The 23633-nt window shown below is 30.0% G+C and overlaps 1 protein-coding gene across 4 annotated transcripts; it reads left to right on the plus strand.

Moving 5' to 3' along the window:
- The first annotated feature begins 8911 nt into the window (after window positions 1-8911).
- Window positions 8912-21467, plus strand: LOC114132986 (uncharacterized). Of its 4 annotated transcripts, none has more exons than XR_007603358.1 (6): window positions 8916-9521; window positions 11168-11556; window positions 17662-17805; window positions 18570-18872; window positions 20458-20683; window positions 20825-21467. XR_007603358.1 is itself a non-coding variant. In XM_050197781.1 (5 exons), exons 3-5 carry the CDS (start codon window positions 17767-17769, stop codon window positions 20971-20973), a joined length of 447 nt encoding a protein of 148 aa, XP_050053738.1. In that variant the 5' UTR covers window positions 8912-9521; window positions 11168-11556; window positions 17662-17766; the 3' UTR covers window positions 20974-21466. The 4 variants fall into 4 exon arrangements, 1 of the variants encoding a protein (XP_050053738.1); XR_007603359.1 differs by having other exon boundaries at window positions 20869-21467; XM_050197781.1 differs by lacking the exon at window positions 20458-20683 and having other exon boundaries at window positions 8912-9521; window positions 20869-21466.
- Window positions 21468-23633: the final 2166 nt, after the last annotated feature.

The raw sequence follows: 23633 nt of genomic DNA on the forward strand, positions 1-23633 counted from the left end.
GAGCAAAGTGTATCAGGCGATGAGTGCAAAATTCGACTTTTAAAGGTATGTATTATCTATATCTATAGCTATATATAATATATGTATGCAGGATGATTCGCCAAATATTGTAATTCAGTTTTCATAAATAAGGAATTTACTCAAATTTTTATATAGTTTTTATAGGCATACTCGTATAAAAAGATAATACAATTAGACATTAGTATACTTAGATTCAAATATTATTATGATTTTTGTAACACAAACTTATTTTTTGTCCACATGAGAAAAATAATTACATATTTATTTATAGTTAAAAATATTTATACAATATATTAGTTGTATATTATTTTAACAATATATAAAAATATTTCCTCAGTACCAATATAATGTGATAATTTTATAATAGTAGACGTCATGTTATCAAATTTATAAGCCATTATTATGGGTTATTATTTGTGAATTATATATTATGTTTAATAAGCTCAGAAATGAATTTTTATTTAATTGCATCAATATTTACGAAAAATCTGTTTAACAACTATTAGTAAAAAAGAAGTTAATATAGGCAAATAAGCCTTTTTAAGAAATCGTTTAATATTTAAATATGATATTTCAAGTATAGGTATTAGGTATACTAAATAATTAAAAAATCAAGATTTGAATAAATGCATTATTTTAAAGACTAATAATTACTGCGAGAGGAGGGTTATGTTTGGTGAATTACTCCTCATAATACTTCAGTCACTCTATGTAATAGTTTAGTTTATACGAGGTAATATACAAGCATTTTATTCATGATGATTTATTTATTTCGATAACTTAAGTCTCACTTAATATATTATTACCGGTATAAACTCATACGTAGAATTTTAGTTAGTCAATTCTTTTTTTCAACTTTTCCAATCAAAATTCATCGTGGGAGCTTCAATCAATTTAAGAGTCAGACTTAGTTGATATTGTTTTCTAGATTTATTCGATTTTCCAAAATAATCGTTAATGGTATTATCTTAGAAATATATTTAATTCATACGTGTACAGGTAATGGGAAATCTATATGCATTTTTGAAATAATTAAATACCCATCTAAAATTCTTCATTAATTTTTTCTTTTAAGAGACGATCAAGCCTGCCATATATTACGAATAACGTTTTGGTTATAGCCTAAAATAAGTAAAATAATTATAGAGGTAGACGGTAGGTGTCGTTGGTATAATACATAAAATCGATTTCAGTTATTTTAGAAGCTGAAATATTAAAAACAAGTTTTTTATAGCCGCAAACAGTTATGTGGATACATAATATAATATTATATTATGTCTCGTGGGAATAAACTATTAAGTACTTAAAAATGTATTTCAAACGTCGGTTGCCTTTTTCAATTTTTACACAGTTGACTAAGTTATACACATCCGAATACCTTTATTCAGCGACCGTTGGTAAGTTAATACACAGCACATAATAATAATAATATACATCATATAAGGTGAAATTCGACGACGACGACGATCTATACTAATAAAATGGATGAAAAATAAAATTGACATTATTATATTATATTGTTCTAGCAGCCGACTCGTATTTCGATGGGAATACGGGCAATGAAAAATATTCGAAAACGGTTAGAGGAATAAAAATATAAATAAATAAATAAAAATATCACCCCGCGCGTCCAGCGTATACTGCTGCTATTAAACACGTATATTATATAAAACCTATAGCGGAAATATTATTGCCCATAACTATTATTCAAAAATATGAAACACACACTCATATATTTTTAATATCTAAACGTCATGTGCGTATATTATTATAATAATAGTGATTTCATTTTCAAAGCCCAATAAAACTCGAGCCGAATATTATTGTAATGTATAATAATAGTAGCGTATATACGTATATAATACTATTACTGTAATATCTCTTTACGCGTATACTGTTATTATTGTATACGCGAGAGACACATCCGGTCAATAAATCCGCGATCTGCGGCGGAAGCTGTCCTCGATTTAAAAATTATATGATGTGTAAAATGAATAAAAAAAAAAAATTCAATTCACGCCCGCGTATATGGACACGAATAATAATGTCATATAAGTATATACAATAACAACGATAACTGCAGTACTGCAATACGACCTACAACTGCTGCTATTGCAACGTACGTAACAAAAATAATATAATACTACGAATGTAAAAGTTTTGAAAATCCTCTCGCGCCGAGTGCAGAGCGTATATGGCGTCAGGAGGGGTTGGGGGCTGTTTTTTTTTTTTGCAGTGTTTGCAGATGCGTATGTGCCCGCACACACATGCACAATATACGCTTATTCTGCGCCCATATATGTATATATACTTGTCATCAATTTGGGGTTTAGCCGGCAAACACAAAAGGACACGCTGTGATGTTTAGGCCCTTTTACTCTGTACGTGTACAACGCGCGCACACACACTCATATACCTATATATATATTCTTACGTCGTATATATATATATACGCGCCGATGAGGTCTTGCACCCCATTCGTCCTCGTCTCGTCGTCGATCCTGATGCGGTCCTGCACGCGTTTGCGACAATACACTCGTATTATACATATAGTAGTAGTGTATAATATAATAGGTCTTTTGTACGACGTTTGTCCGAACTTTACGGTGAGGGTGACGCTGCTTTTGTGCGGAGTTATCGATGTTTGTTTTTCAAACGAAGGAATTGACCTACATGAGCGCATAGCATATAATACACGTACACACATATATACGCATAGATTCAGTGAAACCTCTTCAAAAAGATACCTCCAAATAACGGACAGCCCCAATACCAGACACGAACAATTAACTGATATAATCTCCAAATAGAGGTATTTTGAAAGGGAAACAGGGTAATTTAAATTATTTTTATAGGACAACTTCTAATTGATGGTTTCTTAATAGCAGTTGATGTGAAGTCTTAATTTTTTATTTTCATCATTATTCGTGTAAATTTTAAACAACATCATACAGAATACCATGACAAATAACATATTATAATAACTTCCCTATAGATTGTCGTACTAAAACAAACAGGCAGAACTGAGACAAAGAGGTCTACGAGTAATGGATAATATTTCAGGAATTGAGTGTGTTCGATGTTTCCAGGACCCACTGATACACATAATGACTACTGCGATATTCTGGTCGTTTCCGGTTACGTTTGATTATACGAGTACATAGCACTGTGTTATAATCATTTACGACGAAAATGTGTATATTATTATACAGATATGTGTAACGTTAAATAGATCAAACAACGTACTATTTGGAGTGTAATTATTCTCCATGTAGTAATATACTCAAATATATCAATATGTAAATACAATAATAATTAAGTATTGTACTGGACAAAATCATAGATTCGTACTGAACGTGGAGTTTGGCCGTAGCCGTACGCTGTTATTATTCGACCGATGTCGATGGCCTTACTAGCTTAAAATTGAAAAAAAAAATTAAAAACGATTTATCATACTATTAAGTATATTATGAAGGGACAAGTGGTTAGTGGCGAAACAATCGTCCCACGTGCAGTGTTTCTGCATAATGATTGTGGCTTTCGCCCGACCGGCTGCACCTGTCGCGCATTATATTGACCTAAGACGCAACCCCGTCGAGTTGTTTCTGTTATAACAATAACAGCAATAATAATAATAACAACCATAATAGTAATAATAATCATCATCCTCGTCGGTCGCAGTAGTGTGTGTATATAATATTATTATATTATATGTGTCTTGCGGGGCAGGAGATAAGCTCTTTATTATATTATATTATCGACGTCGCTATAATATTATTAATTCGCCGAATTACGTTTTATCAGACGAGCTAATCTACATGACAATGCGACCGACTGTGCAGTGCGTACAGTGTTTGTATTATATTTTACACACCTCGAGTGTCGAATTCGATTGGCGGTCGCGGGGGCGCGGAAAATAAAATCCCCGACGATTATGTGCTCATAATAATAGTAGAGTGTCATCGACGCCGCATATATCCGTATTATTCCAATAATGTAGTCTATCATAATGTTAAAATATGTAAAATCGTAACATTATTACTTTATTAGGTCTTATTTTGTGGGTTTATGCGCTCAGTTTACATTATATCAATATAACAATCACGAAAAATATTTTTCATAATTTATAAATGGTTCAAATAAAATAAATATTTATGTATTATATTATTCGAGTTTCTTTATAACCTGACAATTAATTTATTGTCTTTCCAAGTATTTAAAAAAAGGTTATCGAATAAGTGATATTACTTAGTGATATTCTCGAAATATGATCATATTTCAAAATTCTTAACAACAAATTATCATTAAAGTAAAATTGGCGGGACTGGAGAAATGTACATGCGTCCTACGAGGGTGCGTATGAATTGATTCGCCTGACTAATGGAAAATAAACGGTATAGTTTATTCCCTTTTTAAAAATAATATGGAATACTTGTCAGCTGCAAACCTCCCTATGATGACTATATGGTTACGACAAAGTTCGAGAATCAGCGATGCGATAAATCAGTTTATATAAGTCCACCAATTGACATAGGCAGTCAATTAGTACAAAAAACTAAATCTTGAAAATCATTTCACCCACAACGATCTTTTGTGTACACTGTGAACTAAATAATTGTTTTGGCCCTTAGTCCCAGTCTGTAGTACAATATTTTTGTAATCATACAATGCCTCTCTGGGTTTTGGAAGATTTATTTTTGAATTATTATAATATGAAAAGTTCTGCTCTTCAACAACGACATTTAAAAGAAGCAAATATATCGTTACAATATCGAGATACAATTGCAAATTTGGATATAGGTACACGTCACAAATCGCTCATACTTAGATTGTACATTTCTAATTTTACTCTGCTTGACTTAGGGTGTACGAGTGCTTATGTTTTATAATGACATGATTGAATGACAATTCAGCGATCTGAAGTTTGAGTTTTCGAAGGTAGGTAGTATTATTATACATTTTTTTTTTAAATTTAGTTTTGTTTGTTTTCTCTATTCAAACGTTCCGACTCCGCGAAATCCAGTCAAGTGGCCGTTGTTAAAGCATTTTTTTTTGTTCTATGCGACTACCGATCGGAATAGTCTACGATACTCGCCGATGCATTATTGTAAAATTATAATAATAATAGTATGTCGTACACTCGTTGTATATGTACGGTAAAGAGTTCACATGGCGGTCGCGACAATCGAAAAACAAAAAAAAAAATGTACGCACTCGACGCTCGTCGTATTGTAATACAATATTATTATATTGTACAATAATGTGTACACATTGTACAGTTCAACGGGCGGCGGCATGTATAAAAGCGTCGTCAGAATATAATAATAATAATAATAATAATACGAGTATTATAGATTTGACATTTTCTAGTGGCGGCAACGCGCCCGCTTTTGCAGCCGACTACCGCCACCGCCGCCCACGGTAATATTATATACATAATTATTATTTTATTACGCGGTGTGTGTATTACAACACTGCAAGGCGGCCTATATCGAAACATAGTGTCACGCGCCTTGTCCGATAGCATAATATAATATTATTATTACTATTATTGTTTTCGAGTGGACCGACTCCACAGCCGCCTCCACCTCGGGCGGCGCTCTTCGAACACGATGGCCCTTGCGCGCTGTCAAAGTCCCGATTCTATTATGCGACATTATTAAGCGATTTCAGCAGCCACATTATATGTGATATACAGGGTGACTAGCCAAATTTTTTCCCAATTTAATAATGAATTCATTCAAATTGTAGTTTTTAGAATTTTGAAACCTTTTTTAAGAGCTACATTTTTAAACAATTCGATTTTTATATCATATATAAGGAGTGTTTTATGGCATAATATCTTATTTTTTTCCAATAAATATCGCCCAGTTTTCCTGTAAATGGTTAATCACACGACTTATTGAAAATGTTGATGTTCGCGAGCAGTTTTTCAACTATTTAACGTTGTGTCTAATGATAATGGATTTAGGAAAAATGTGGGAACTATGATGATTTGAAAACTTTTTTATTCAATATTATCCAATCAATGTTTCACAACTTGAACAAATGTTTGAGTATAATAAATATTAGATCCAATATTATATAGGTATATTTAGTATAATGACTAAATGTCTTATTGTAATAGTATAGGTAGGTGTATTAAAAAATCAGTTACTGATCAATGTTTTAAAAAATGGTACCTACCAATAGAATCTCAAGTACTTATTCGAAAATATGGTCTTTATGCATATTTACAAATTAGAAAAATCAGAATATTAATCAATCCGTTATATAAGAAAAAAATGGTGGTGTGCATGCTTGGTGAATCACCCTGTATGCCTTGATTCGATCAAATGCTGGTCCTCGGGTACACAACTCTTACTCACAGCGTAGGTTAGCATACTCAAACAGTCGCGGGTCATTAATCATAATATAATATACACTCGTATATAATAATAATAATGTATGTTGTGTATAGTATTTTATGTTCGCACAATTAATCGGTCACGAATCCTGAAGCTATCGCACTCACCGTTACCGTATAATGCGATCTATGTGACGACGATTATTATTATACTGTTATTTGTGCCGAGGACTCGTCGCGGAGGCGCGTGTCGCCGGAAAACTAATCATGTGTCGGTCGGTTAGATGTACTTACGTGGGTATTGTACACCGTATACAATATTATATTTTTCGATTCGAGAGCGATTCGGCGCGGTCCCCGTAGGTCGAGTGCCGCGCGTATAATATGCGACGTGTTATTATATTAATTCTATACATAATAAATTTCCTTCCCCGTTTGAAAGTGTCACTATAATGAGTGACTCCTTCCTCGTGTGTAATTAGTTAGCAGCAGTCAGAATCACTCTCAACACATACACTTATCTTAGATTTTTTTAGTATAGTATAACGTATGAATAAAAAATACACAACTGTTATAGTTAGGCGACATCATTATATAATAATTTGTCGTATTATTTAACTGTAATAAGCTTGTTAAACATAATATTATATTATAATATGTGTATGGTGGGGAAAAATTATTGGCTAATGAGACGAAAGGATAATATAGATTGTCAAATCGTGTGTGTCAATTGTACATTCATTCATGAATACCTCCTATAATTTGTGTACGACGTATGAGTACGAAAATGGTGATTAAATCACGACAATTAATATTTCTAGTACCAAATTATCAGCTTGATGCAAATGCGATCCGGAAACGAGCACTGCATTATTATAGCATATTTAATAAATAATTATCGAGACTAGGGATTTAAATATACAGATTTTTTTTATTAATGCAGTTATTTGCTTTATTAAAACTGAGAAGCAGACATTACAAAAATAAAAATAAATATATATATATATATTATAACCGATAGTTTTTGTTTATTGGAATGAAAAATTAAAATAAAATTAATTTTTTTAACTTATTCTATACATAAATAAATAAAATACCTACAATAATTAAGTACGCGTAAAGTACACAAAATCAAAAAAAACCGTCGTTAAAAAAACCCATACATGCTTGTGTGTAAATATGTATATATAAATGACTGTGCATGACGTAAAATAAATTTCGCTAAGATATTATTTTACGGAAACGGAGGAAACGCAAAGAAATGTTATTAAAAATATTAATAAGCGAGATGGATACTCGGATAGCATAAAAAACTAGTGTAATAAAATTACAACAAAGCTTTTTCGTAAAAAAAACGTGGTCAATAAAAAGTTACGATGTCTGCAGAAGATGTTTGATTTTTATATACATGTAATATCTGATGTGTATAATAATATGTAAATTTTTCATTATTATATTATATTACAATAATATAAAAGGAATTTGAAGAATAAAAATACTATAAGCTTAGACGAGATTAAAGACTCGTAACAAAATGGTAAGGTGAATAATACCGTATGGAATTTGTTTTCTATGTATAAATCATTATTAGCAAACTTACGACGTGAATGGTTTTAAGAAATATACACATACAATATTACTATAGTTGTATCGCACTAATGAGATATTTTAAACACACTGTAATATTTACTGTTAAAATTAAATCGAATTAAGTAACAAAATATACCCATAAGTGGTTAAAAAAGTCTCTCAATGCATCAAAATAAAATATTGTGCGGAAATAATCTATTATTACTCCAATATGATAAATTTGAATTTTCTCAAGATGTGTTCAAATCTTAACTACAAAAAGAATGTCAAGAGATATGTGTGATCTGTATTAATACTAGATATTTATCTAGTATCTACTTATATCTACATGAATTTAATTTTAATCGTTTTTAAAAATAATATTCCACTTTTTCATTAACGTCAAAGACTATTCATTCAAGTATATTTTTTTAATCCAAGCAAATATAACCTCGGCATAAAGGAGTTACATTTTTTTCTTTTTAAACAATATTTTTACATTAAAAAAAAAACAATCAAAAAAATGTAATAAAAACGGTGAATACGGTACGTTATTTTATTTTTTAGATATTATTTTAAAATATTATATGTATATTTTATTTTTTCTACAGAAAGAAACATCAATAATCTTTAATCCTGCACCATCTGTCGTTATGGGAAAGGCCATCATTTTTATCAGATATATTAAGATATTTTATCAAGTAGGTAAATTCCAAAAATCAAACCTTCAATAGATTCATTTATTGTAATGGAAAGTTGAGAGAGAACGTGGTCAGCGAATCGTCTCATATATAGGCTAACTATATATGTAAGTCATTATAATGATTTAAAACATACGAACCAAAAAAAATACGCCTATGTATTCAGTACAGCAGCTGTACATTATAATATTATACAAGCCAATTACTCCGAAGTTGTCAGTGGACCACTATATGTATTGTGCATTAGACGTTATATTATTCTTATGGTAATATACATATTGTACGTGGAGATCATTGTGACATGCACCGCAAAACTTTCGTATCCACTCCACCTGACGTTTACCTACTTGTCGACCGAGTTTTGGTCTGTCGTCCTGCAAACACACAAGTATTAAATATATTATGTGCTGCACATATTAATAATTTGTTTACATCACGACGACTTAATTTTTTTATTTTTTGTTTTTCTCTTGAGGTTTTTTTTTTTTTGTCTAGCCAGTCGTCTTGTAGGCGCACACGCGTCACAGAGTTCGTTCGACCATCTAATAAGTCAAAACGTGCGCGAGTTTTCGAATATAAAACAGCCTATATCTGTCCATCTTAGAGGTACACCGAGGTGTGGACAATGTAGAACTAGCACTACAAATTGCAGTCTAACTAATTGCAAAAATGTGTACGTGATTTAATTTATTGTTCGATGATAAGTTATGATGTTTTTAACGTACGCTAAATTATCATGAAGACGTATAATATGAATTCTGCAACATAGGCCGGTCATTGAGCAATGTTGTCAATAATAACATTTTGAAAAATAGCAGCTGAAGTCTACATTTTCAGACCGAGCAAAATTAGAAAATTCTTCTGGACTATAATTCAATTTTTAGGTAAGTGAAATAATAACACCATAATTATAATGTATGAACATACAAGTGTTCCTATATAACACGACGACGCAATGGTTTGTGCTAACTAAACAAAAATATTTCGTTATGAAAATTAATTTTATGTTACAAACCTATTTTAAAATATTGATATTATCTTCACACAATTAACTATTTAAAATATATTTTAATTCAGATTATTAAATCATAAAAACATGTGTTATCAATGTTGTCATTTAAAAATACAATTTTTATACTCATTTAACCAATGATTCACAAAAAATGTGAACAAATAAAAGCAAAATATAATGATTAATTTTAACATTTTTTAAAAAAGAATCTTTTTAAAAAAAAAATTATAAAGGAAGTTGAAATTATTGTATTGTGTCAATGCAGTTTTTTATTTACAATTTATCATCAAATGAGGGTGTAATTTTTTCATAAAATTATTTTTCCATGTTTTTCGATTCCTAAACTACGAAATATTTTACATGGCCTATGACAACATTACTTCGCAGCTTTTATTTTTATATTCAGAAACAATAATATTACTTTATTTACGTTAGCACGGTGTACAATATTATTCGAATGAATACCGAGCATGACCCAAGGCGTCTTTGACATGACCCCGCACGTGTTGATGCAGTTATTTACTACAACAAGTTTTCAGTTTTTTTTTTTCAACGGATTCGTATGATGCCATGATAATAATATATCGTTCCATGATAATGGTGTCAGATGTTTATGATTTATAACTAATGTTTTCACCGGGTTTTGATTTTTTTCCTTATAAAATAAAGTGTTAACAATCAGTTTTCAATTATATATTAGAATAAGTCAAATAATATACACGAATAACGTCGACTTCTAGTCTTCACGCGTATACTCAATGAGTATTACTCATCCATCTATTTTCCATGCGGAGATCGACAAAACATACTAATTTGCAAATTCGCAAGTGTCTGTTAAAAAAAAATAAAATATCTCTCAATTAGTTGTTATTTTTGCATCTATGTAGAAGTTATATCGTAAAACAATTATTTTAAAAATTAACCGAAATAATCTAGCGCAAGTCTTATGACAATAACTTTGTATGCCCGCACTCATAGTATTATAATAGTAGTAATATAATATATTATGCAAATGTTTCGACATGGATTAGTACCTTAATAATACAATAATATGATGAATAAATACCGGGTGATTATTTTAGCAAAGAATACTTATTATTTCAAAAACTACTAACGTTTATGAAAACATTAAACATTATTTTTAAATAATATAAGTAGTATCATAATAATATTTTTGAAAAAAAAATGTATTTCCAATAAAAATTGTTATTTTTTCGGATTAACCTTTAAGATTACGTACTTCGATGTATCCATCAAAACATGCCTTATCGTATTTTGCTTCATTATCTAAAAATTAAAATATGTGTTGTCATTTGAAAATATTACAAACATAAAAATATAATTTTGTTATTTAAAACAATCAATATTTTCAAACACATTTTTTTTTTTTTTTTTTTATACCTATATTGAATTTTTTATGTTAAATGAACTACCTGGTATATTTACTCATTTTATGTATTACCTACATTATAGGTACCTTTTATCTATCGACTTAAGTGTGTATTTTTCTTTTTTTAGCGAGGCCATTTGTTTGGACAGTCCTATTGAAACGCAATCGTTGTCAATAACATCATATTATTATAATGAAATAGCGTTAGTTCGAGAGACGTTTGCTTGTATAATATTTTATTATATAGCTTCGTAGTAGCGTCCGACTTATGCGCGACAATAACATTAGTGAACCTACCTCTATGCGCACTTTCCTTTGGATGTTCGTCTAGATCTTAGGCACGTACTTAGACAATAATAAAATATGTGTGCGTGCCGCCGTATAATAATATTATAATCGTTAATCGTGGATCGCCGACAATGCAGTATATCCGAAGGAAGAAGGCGGAGTAGAAAATTGTGACGGAGAAGCGATCGACGGCCAAAAAAAAAAAAAAAAACACAAAATATAATAACAGGTACATCTAGAGAGTGATATTTTTAAAATAGTAAACGCACGCATCATTTCTAATTTTTTGTTTTTTAAAATTATTTTGTATTTTCTTTTTGGTTTTTTTTTTTTGTACACATAGTTTGAATGAAAATTCTAAAAACAGATATATTCTTTACTATTTATGTTGATATTTATAAAAATCAAGTATAGGACCCACCTTTTGTACTTATCACTGAATTTCACTCGTTTAAATTTTTTACTAATTCTACGTTATTGTCTTTTGGTTCGAAATTCGATTTTTTTATATTCATTTATTTATTTGTAAATATTTCTAACTTTTCTGCATACTAATTCTACTCTTATATTTTGTTGATTCAATTGAATATAGTCCATTTGATCTTTATGAAATTCCAGCCTGGAACTTTTATGGATGGTCTAAGGTCTTGTTAGATTGATCTTGTATGATCAAATTTTAAAAACAATATGCTGCTTGCTTCGGAACATAAAATTAAAATACATTATGTAAATATTGGGAAAAAAATAAAAATGTAACGATCAAAATTTATTTTTATTTTTATACATCTATTTTCTCAGTTATACTTTTGAATTTTACAATGACAAGAGTTTCACTAATTAATATATTATAATCTTCCACTGGAATATTGCATAAAACATAGTATATGCGTACTACGCATTATATTTATACATATCATACATTATATATATTTTTTTTACTATTAAACGATGCCGCTCACATCCGGCATAATATTTCGCGAGCAATAAATCCCTGCCAGTTATTGCCTTATTATATTGTTACGCGAGCTATAGGTCCGTATAGGTTACAACACGGGCGATAAACTTCTCGAGACGACGTCCGTTTCGATTCTTTCGTTTCGGAAATTGCATACAACCTCCTGTAGTAAGTACACGCTACTTAACGCGTTATGCATACATATTATTATTACCTACTCGTATTGTACAACATCATTAACAAACACGCGCGCGACCGTTTTGACTGTACCTAAATAACATACATACATTGTCGTCGTCTGCGTCGTCTCTCCCCGAATAATACACGGGTATAGGTATAACGCGTTTTTATATTTTAATAGTCCCTTCGCCGTTTTAGTGGGTATTTAACGCGACGACGACATTGTCTAATTTTTTTTTTTTTTTTACTGCCGGACGACGACGGCTAATGCACATTGTGCGCTGCGAGCGCGTTAAAACGGTTTCCGATTTTAGTACTAATGTCCCATTGTCGGTACGTGTACATAATAATATCGTCGTACAATATGATATAGCCGACTGTATAGGTGTATTATATATAATATTATATAGGTGCCCTCGACGTTATGTGGATAATGTCTAGTCGTAACGATCGGTTTTTACGCGTTATTATGTTATTATATTACATTATTATTATATGTACGTCGCTATTAAATACGACCGGATTTTTATATTTTTGCCTCCTCGTCGTCTGCGGGGAGTCGACCACCGCTGCCGCTGGCTTCTGACCGGAGATTTACGATCTCTCCTTTATTCGGACCTCATATATCCGTCAAAAATATATAATAAAGCTTTTTAACGTTTGTACATATACGATGTATTATTATTATTATTATTATATATATATTATAAGCGTTTCGTTTCGGTCTTTCGTCGTAGTCGTTTTCCTCCTCGCGCGACACACCACCACGCACTATTATACGTACTCACTCATACACATGCACGTATCCGGGCGACGATGGTTATCAACTCAGACTGAATATTTTTTATTGGTCGTTATACGCCACAGCGTTTTTTTTTTTTTTTTTTTGTTACTTTTTCCACCAAAACACCGTCCCTGCAGTCAGTCACAAAAAGTTTATATTATATACGTGAATTATATTACGGCAATAGCTCGGTATATATCGAAAAGCCGTACGGGCATTGATGATCTCGAATAGCGATAGATATATGTGTGTACAGGGTGCATGCCAATAACCTTCCATTTTAGTTTTTTCTTCTGACCATATTTCCGTTTTGTTTCATCTAATGAGTGTCCAGCAGTGATTGAAGAACTCTTGCTTTTCAAATGAGAATCCTCTTTTTTCACTTTAAGTTATTCGGCATTTTGATGTCTATTATGTCTAAATCAAAATTCAAACGAGAGGTTTCCGAAATGTTAATCATTATGTACAAAGTGTAATTTATTTGGAAACTATAGGTTTTAATGATTCAAAAATCATAGTAATTTTAATAATAATCTATCAACATTTTAATTTAAATTAAAAAGGGATTAATTTTTTAAAAATAGAAATTTCTACCCGCACTTCCTTAATATTGGAATGAAGTATTACAGTTTTTCAAAAAAAGTGTCTTGAACTCAAAAATCATATTTGAATAATTGGATTATTAAAGTTTACAGGCTTGGTGAATCACCCTGTACATTTTATTTGTATTATATTGGTGGCTGAACACTTGAGGTCATTACATGCACGTTGTTATTGCCAAACTCTTACACAAAATATTATATATAAACTATATAGCGCATATATGGTTTTACGACGAGTATCGTGAGTAAGCCGTAAAATATCATTTCGCGTTCACGACGTATTCGATTCCCGTGCGAAACTCGGCGTATATTATAAACATCGAATTTTTATTACCAACCATTATATCAAGTGCGTTACGTACAGACGATTAATATTGAGAAATATAAAAATTATATTGTGAAGACCAAAAAATAAAAGCACGAATATAACGTTTTTCGAACCTAAACAGTTGAGAAAAGACTAACATGCATCTGAACGTTTCTTGCATGGATACGCTGCAATACCGAAATTTGATGATTTTGAGTTAAATATTAAGTTTTGAAAAACAATGATTTTCTATAATAGAACACTACCAATGCCGTTTTATTATTTTCGCTTTTAGAAAATTCATTGAAAAACTACATCGGAAATCGTAAAAACCATCAAAGTACCTACTTATATTATTATGATGTGTGCAGAACCCGACGAGTACTGACAACAACAAATATAGTGCAGCTGTTATAGGAAACCAAAAAAATGTATTTAGTGAAAAAGATTTTGTTTATAAAATAAAAAAGAAAGAGAGGAACACAAATAAATATCCAACAACCTATAAAAGATAAGTCAACATTAATATACGTTATCAAAGAGTTCCGGAAAACGTTTGAGACCGATCGTATAATATACGTAATTGGTGCAGTAAGCAGTATGATATATACATAATATGTTTACATGTGTATTATGTCCTATACCGATGTTTATTATTGGTAAACAGCAAAAAAATAGAATTCGCGCGCCACCGAAGGGAATACGCAGAATAAAGCGCACGCGACTCTCGTTTCCTATTTTTATTTATTTTCTTTCAGAAATCCGTTTTCCATACAAAACACACAAAAATTAGTCAATCGTAAACAACAGTATAACCGAAATTGGATCAACTCCCTGTGTTTGACACTGCAAATATTTACTGCTCTCAGGACTCACCGCGGACGTATATAAGGCATAAGTTTTATTGGCCGCCGCGTGCGTGATCGCCGTAAACAACTCAAACGCATTTTTCGGCGCGCATGTCGTTTTCACGGTTCGATCGGTACGGGCGCGCATAATATACAGTAATAATAATAATGCGATTTTGTCGTTTAAACTTGCCGAGCAGTATATTTTATCGATACATAATATTGTATTATGTACATATTATAGGTACCCACAACGAGTAACGGATAAAATATATTGAATTAAGTGCAGTGTATGTTTATGCGTCTTAGTGTGTATGTGAACGAAAAGAGCAAATTCTTCAAAGGAGTTGCAAAAAATAAATAGTCTTAGCGTGCACCCCTCGGTTAGGTATTTGCGACGATCGCACGTGATATATTGTTTCAAAAAATGGCTTTAACCATCTCAACAGCGTAGAAGATTTCGATAAAAACAAATCCACTAGTTTTAGATGTTTGTATATTATTATGCATAATACCATAACTATATTTACGCATGACACGGTTGTCAAATATAAAAAATGTAACACACTTTATTAACCAACCTATTTTTATTATTTAAGTTAAAAGCCAGCCTAGCGTACGTTAGGTGATGAGGGGGGTTAAAGACAACGAATAGAAATCCCAATAAAAGTATTCCGTTTAAATACATCATCAATATCACAATCAGAGTAATATATTATATTTATAATAATATTATAATATATATGTATTACATTTAAAAAAAAATCATAATTCATCTGTAATATTATAAAATGTTCAAATGAAACCGATTATTTTTAGACGATAACTATACTGCGATTGCTTGAAATTAATTATGTTTAAATTGTATTTAGCCGAAATCCAGATAAATTTGATATCACTTATCATCACTGTAAGTTTGTCCGGTTATTATTAAGGCATCGCTAAGTGATTTGAAATTTAATAGCTTTTGTTTATAGTAACCTAGCTGGGTATCTGCCCGAACAAAGTATAATAATTAAAAGTTATTATTATTTAATGTTAAAAAATAATAATAAAATAAAAATTCGGTCAAGCAATTAACCACTTATCGTTCTGCTGCATTTAAGTATCAAGTGTATTTTATTATTTAGTAGGTCACCGTAATAGAAGTGTTAATTGTAATTCAATGATACATCGTTTGAAAACCATGATTTCCAAATAATATTTTTAATAATAATAACAATATTTAAAAAAAAAAGTTAGTGATTAAATTTAGTTTTTCCCGATTGTTTTGAAAAATATTGAACATTTATACTTTTTACTCATTTTCTATTACAAGAAAAAATGATTTGAATAAGTATGTAAAATTATTTAAAATAATGTCACACATCATTTTAATACCAATATATTCATCGCTTTGCTCTATATCTAAATATATATATTTTTGTAATATATCATTTCTCAAAATAATCGGTTTTGAAAATAAAAAAAAAAAAAAAAAATTATACTGTGTCTATTAGAACAATCGAACAGTTTGAAAAAAAGTACATAGTTCAAATACTACAATATTAATACTATACAATGTATAAATTATTATGTAAATATATTGTATATTATATGTTATTACTTATTACGAAGTAAGAATGAAATAACTACATAATTACCACTAAAGCACGTTCTGTTGATTAGTGCGTTTAACGGCGCGTTCAGTATACTATACGGACGCAATAGAAGTCATTAATCACCAACAGGCATGACTAAACTAAAAAAAAAAAAAAACTTAAAAGCGTTTGTCAGCGAAAAGAACTAAAAAAAGGAACGTATATGCGTAGTGCATAATATTATACCTTTACATAATAAACTTCCGACAGCAAAAGAAACACAAAATGCTGCTATAATATACAATCATTGTCGAAGACTTTAAAATAATATTGGTTTTCTCCGTCAGGTCTCGCGAGATGGTCACAATAATATAAATCCTTTTAAGTCAAAATGTTTATTTTGGGTTCTTTTGTATACGAGAACACTGAATGCGTCTCTGGTGAGACAACAATAAATCATAATAATGTGCAATGCGAGCGACTTGAAGATCTAACTGCCCTGCAAACGTTACAAAATATTAAACTTAACAGTTGTATAAATAGTATGTCAGCTAGATATATTACAATATCTTATATCATAATATTCTAATAATTTAAGAATTGTGAACGAAACGGTTTTTTCCATGAATACTTATCGGAGGGGGGCAAGACGGAGCACCTTCTGTTACTTCCAGAATAAATAATATGAACGTTCGTCGTGTACTTATATGAAACGGAAATATTTTCATTTCTCGTTTAGCGATAACGTATAATATATTTGATTAAATTAATTAAATTATTTTTATTTTTACCTAGTTATCAAAATGTATTTAGTTATAATACATAAATAACACATGTATTAATTTTAATTATGTACTTAAATGATAATATCATTTTTATATTTATATGTTCAAATAACCTCTTTATTGATTACACTATGAGATTTTTGATTTTTACTCTCTGCATCTTCTGAAATTTTACTTGCGGACACCCCTGTGTTCTTTTTGAATAGGTCTATGAAAACTTTATTAAATCTTTGCAGTTTGCATTAATTACGATCCGTCATGGGTGTTACTATCGTTTTTTTATTTTTTTTTAGACTTTTATACAATTCGATCAGTACATAATGCATTATACTATCTAAAGCGTACTGGGTGATGAAGTGCGTGGTACGGAATCGAGTAGGAAAGTGCTCGTCGACACAATGGTGGACACTAATCGAGATAACAAGAACACTATAGCAGTAAGTATAATAGAAATGCAAATAAAAATAATATACGAATAACGATGCATTTGAAACAATAAAAATATTATTATTATAGCATTAGTATGGATATGATATTAAATGCTCAAAAATCAAAAAATGAATGAGAATAATATTGCATAAAAATATTAAAGCGTGCCTTCAAATAAACACATAAACTGCATTATAAAATTCGTTACCTAAACAAATATTGTATTGTCCATTATGCATTCGAAATATTAAACTACACATTTTTAAATTTGAATAAATTAATTTATGTTGATTAGTAATTAATATTTCATAATTGTGCGTTTGCAAGATTTGTGAAACTCGTACAATCGTATACATGTTATAAACAAAATGTTTTATAAATGTTCTTTAAATTATTAAATTAAAAAAAAAAGACTAAAGCTAGTATAAATACTATAAAAAATAACTAAAAATATAAAACAAAGTGTTCTAAAGCTTATTATAAAAATTTAAAAGACAAAACGTAAACATTCGAGATAAAATATAATATAATGCTTTCTACATTATATTAAATGTATTTAAAATTAAATTGTCAATGTACACATTTAAGTAAAAGTATGTATACAAATTGGACGTCATAAACATTATCCTAATCCAAATTATTACACTTTATCAACTGATCAAAAAAAAAAAAAACGTACCTACCAAACGTTGAGTATTCGTGAAAGTATACAGTAGCGGAAGTACCTAAAACAAAAATTTCATTATGAAAACAAATTTTATCCATACCGCAGAGTAAAGGCATACTGAAACGGCGCATTTTCGTCCGAAACGATAAGCCGACTCAGACCACATCAGCCAAACTACTTCAAGACACTAGTGACTGTTGTATGGCAAACACGTGCAAACGATGCGTAACGTTCGACGAAACGATCACAATTAAGAATGACGAGGACTTAGTGGTAAGGAAGCCGCTGAAATTGGAACTTGTCATCGATAACTGGAAGTCGAACGTTGCTGAAACACACACCGATACGATTCAACCCGATACCGGTATCGTTAAACGTCTTGTCGAAGAATTCAACACTATTGAAGAGGTGAGTTACTGTATTATTAAGTCCAATATACCTATAATGCCTATGGTCTGATGCACAAGTATGATACTGGCTTTAAGTGAAATATTCGGATAAAATAATTTATTTCAAAGTTATTTCAATTTTTTTTTTTTTTTTACTACGGTTGATAAGTTACAATAATGTGTCATCTTGTGGTTTTTATATAGTTGTTGGTATAACAACTTGACTTATTTCATTTTTTTTATTTTTATTTTTAACTTATTTTTAACTATTTCAATTTTCAATCCTTTAAAACTAAAATTTTGAAAATCGAGCGACGTGGTGACACTTAGGAAAGTTTTTGGAATAATTCTGTGAAAAAAAAATTAGAAAAAAGTTAAATAGCGTTGTCACAAAATGGGTACATAAAAAAGGCATGTTTTTTTTTCTATATAGTATATAAGGATTATTGTTATTATCACAAATATGTGGATCATTTTTAAATTTCAAATTTTCAAATACAATATTTAATCATTATCATAATGTGATTGAAAATGTAATTTATATTTTAGTTACAGATTTAAAAAAACGTTACTGTATTTTTTTAGTAGTTTTAAATAAAATATTTATTTTTAATTCTTTGATTTGTTGTTATATTTTGTATACATAATGCGATTGCTTAGAATTAAACCTTTTTGAAATGAGTAATGATTATTCGCAGAGTGGGATATATTATATTACGGGTTTTAAAATAAAATTCTAACAAATTGAAAAATTATCTTAATAATATTCTACTTAACATATTTTTATTATTAAATAAGACACGCTATCAAGTTTCCAATTTATTCTTTATAAATTCAATACTACCTTCATTGAATACACTTTCTGGTATCTTATCATAGTAAATAATAATATATAAAACGTATGATTTTATAGTTTAGTATTTGAATACTTCAACCATTCCAATAAAAAATAATTATGATGACACGGCGTCTTGGTTAGGCTATTTAGCTACATAATGTTTTCGATATTATTTTGTTTTCGTACCTAATGAAATATTTTTATGTTACATTAAAATTTACTTTTTTGCTAATGCCCAAACTGTAGTAAACGAGGTGACAAAAAATCAGATAATCAAAATAGTTATCCACTAATATTATTTACTATACAGATTAACATTTAGATCACATCACGTGATTTAAAATAATAACTAATTCACCAATTACCAGTTGAACAATTATGTCATTTTAATAATTGGAACCAAAACATAATAATTCACAAACTAATTCATCGACCAAGTTCATCGTCTTTAATTATTTAATAATACATTTATTCTATTTTGGATGTTTTAAATGTTTGAAATATACTAGTATTTTAGGTATTAAATTTTAAGATTCTTAATACTTGAATTTCCTGAAAATCAAATTGTTTAAGAAATGGTGTTTAGTTATAAATTCTACAAATCAAAATTTAAATAAAATGCATTGCTAAAGAAAATTTGGAGTGTGAGTATGCTTAATGAATCATAGAGTAAAATGTTGTATAATTTTCATTATGTGTATTTACCATATTTTTCTCTCGAGAACTCTATAAATTTACTGACGATATGTTTAATTTATATTCTTAGCCGTTAACCGATAATTTCAAAATCGAATCTACACCGATTAAGGAAGACAAGCCAGTGAAAAGCTGTACAAATATCCCACTCTGCGAAGCCTTGAAAACAGTCAACTTAACCACTGACGACCATTAAGCGGAAAATGCTGTTTTCTATAGAACGTATATTTCTAGCATTACTAGTTTCGACAAAATAAACGTCTACAAAAGTGCATTTATTAATGCCTCCGTCCAATGTAATAAGTTAACATTATTATATAATAATATTCCGTTATATATATATATATATATATTTTGCTTCGATCGGTATCTCTAAACATTATAATATAGTCAATGTAGGTATATAATATTTCATTTGCTTATCACTCTTGTTACAGGTATATTATTTATGCATGAATACGTATATATATTTGTTTTATAGCAAGCGTCATCGCCAAAGTTAATTAATGGTAAATCGTCGTTACGTGGTCGACCCCAAAGATATGGAAGAGTAAACGATCTTATTAATATGTTCAATTCAAAATAAGACGACGACAATACGGAAAAGTTTGAAATCAAATTTATTTGTTTTAGACAGTATTAAGAAAAACATGTTATATGAATACATAATATCCATAGATATAAATAAATGTAAATATAATTTTATAAATGTCGTTGTTGACAATTATCTACAACGCCATCCACATCAAACTGTATAATTGAAATGTGAAATTATATTTTATGTAAGTACTATAATACAATAACAATATTTCCTCAAATTATATAAGAATATTATAATTACGCTTGTTATATTGTAGCGATAATTATTTAGTTTTTTGAAAAATGTTGACCAAATTGTAATAATTCGTAAATTCGAATGATTTAATATAATTTACAAAAAGATGTTCAATGTTCAAACTTTTTTTTAAATAATGATTGACGTGCTAAACTATCAAACCTCATTTAGTTTTAATAATTATAATATTATGAACTAATAAAAACTTTGTATGATATTTAATAAATGGGTATAGATATGCCAATACTTGAATTACTTGTAATTCGTGGAAATGTGTATATACCTATTATAAATTATAAATTATAATATAATATATTCATTCCAAAATTATTTTACTAAAAAAAAAATGTTTAAAAATATAATAAAATAAGTTTCAAGTGAATATTGTGTTTATTTCCATTTTCTAGCAAGTCCTTTGTTACTGTTTAACATAATAAACACGAACAGAGTATGCTATAATAACTATATTAAATTACATTTTTTAATCCTCGTATTCCATTGGGATACGAATGCGTTTTAAAATGTTAATATTATGAATTTCGTTTTTCACGTGTATAATTGACATGCACGAATCAACTGATACTAACGTAATAAGTACTGAGTACTCATGTTAAATTTTACTATTTAATTGATGAAATACCCGTTAAAATAAGGAAATCGGAGAAATAATATAAATAACGATCAACGGCGATTTACATCGATCGTTTACTCTTGCAGGTTTTCATAATTCAAGACCAATCAAAGGAGATCAAAATGTTGTTAACGAAATTTCAACACGACCGATTTTATTGTTACCAATTTCTCATGATCGACAGACCCGACATATTATAATATCCGTCGAGTTCATTATGTTTTTTTCCGCGAGCACGCCGTTGAACGATTTCGAATTTCGAAAACGTCACCGCGGCGACATTACAATATTAACAACGCCATTACATTGTACATCGTAATGTACATCTCTGTATATGTCATCGTCGTCGACGGTCGTTAAAACCGATACACATAATATACCTACGTATACATCAAACTCGTCACATTGTACGTACGTAATAATATATACATAACAGTATTACGTTATATTGCACGTATAGGTGTCCGTTTCTCTTATAATATTTTATTAATCGTATACGTTCGGTCGGTGTATATTAACGACCAAAACGGTTATAACGTCGTCTAGCGATACACAAACGCGTCGTGCATATAATATACATGATATAATGTATAATAATATTATATTATAGGTTTAATGCGGCGGCGGCGGCCTTTGCGCGCGTAAATATTGTACAGACCGCTGTCGAAGGTTATAATATATTAATGTGCGCGACCATATAATATGGTACTTCGTGTATACCTCTCTAAGTCATATTATATACGTACACTATGGCCTATATACACGTACACACAAATATATATATATATATATACAATATTATACTTGTTTAATATTCGCGCTGTGTGTCGTGTGTATATTATAGTTATATTTGACGGACGCGTTTTACTCTCTCACACACTCGATATTTTATACGACTACGGTAATGTTTGTGTGTGTGTGTATTGTACTTAAATGCGTACTTATACACACATATATACACATGTAACTGACACGAGTAGTGTAAGTGTGTGTGCGGCGCAGGATAATGACGTTATCCTGGTGTGTGCATCATCATTCGATGCAATATAATATCATATATATACATATATATGTACGTAGGGTCCTGCCGATCATATTTCAACGTCGAGCGATGGTTATGTGCGATACTATATACATATACATACTATATTATTATGTATATATATATTGTATATAGATAGGTACGTGGTGGACAGGACGAAATAGGATATATATATATAGTCCCACAGGCTGTTTGGCTAATTAATAATAAAACCGAGCTGACGGCGGCGTTTTACTGCGCGCCCGGGATTGGATTAGTAATCCGAGGCTGAAACGAACGATTTTAAATCGGACGACACGTTGTTAATTCGATGACGATACGACCGATATCACATCACGGGTGAGTATTATAGGAATATAATATGTATAGCTAACATATAATATATGGATAGAAACATGCTGATATATAAACACGTACGAGACATCAATGGTCGATTCAGATGAGCCCCCCCCCCCGTCTAGGACTTCACCTCCAGCCATGAACCTTCGACTTTTATGTATATTTTTAAAAAATAATCAACACGTTATCTCACTTGTTTTGGAAATAAATGAGAGTAATAATAGTTATAACTTATATATAACATTATTATATCCACAACTATTGTTGGAAAAAAAATAGTTAAAATTGCTATTTTTTTAGACTATTTCTGCTGTAATATTTGTTTAAACACATATCATAAAAAAACCGTGTTTAGTAACTAACTCGACCAAGCATAATGACAGGAACATTTATCATGAT

This window comes from Aphis gossypii, chromosome 1 (genome assembly GCF_020184175.1).
Source record: "Aphis gossypii isolate Hap1 chromosome 1, ASM2018417v2, whole genome shotgun sequence".
In the NCBI taxonomy this organism is placed as follows: Eukaryota; Metazoa; Arthropoda; class Insecta; order Hemiptera; family Aphididae; genus Aphis; species Aphis gossypii.

What these genes read in the sequence shown, in the direction of transcription:
- LOC114132986 (XM_050197781.1), top strand. Translation starts at nt 17,767, where the DNA reads ATGGTGGACACTAATCGAGATAACAAGAACACTATAGCA. An exon ending in ATAACAAGAACACTATAGCA is followed by an intron (nt 17,806 to 18,569) that starts GTAAGTATAATA and finishes TCCATACCGCAG; the next exon opens with AGTAAAGGCATACTGAAACG. An exon ending in AATTCAACACTATTGAAGAG is followed by an intron (nt 18,873 to 20,868) that starts GTGAGTTACTGT and finishes TTTGTTTTATAG; the next exon opens with CAAGCGTCATCGCCAAAGTT.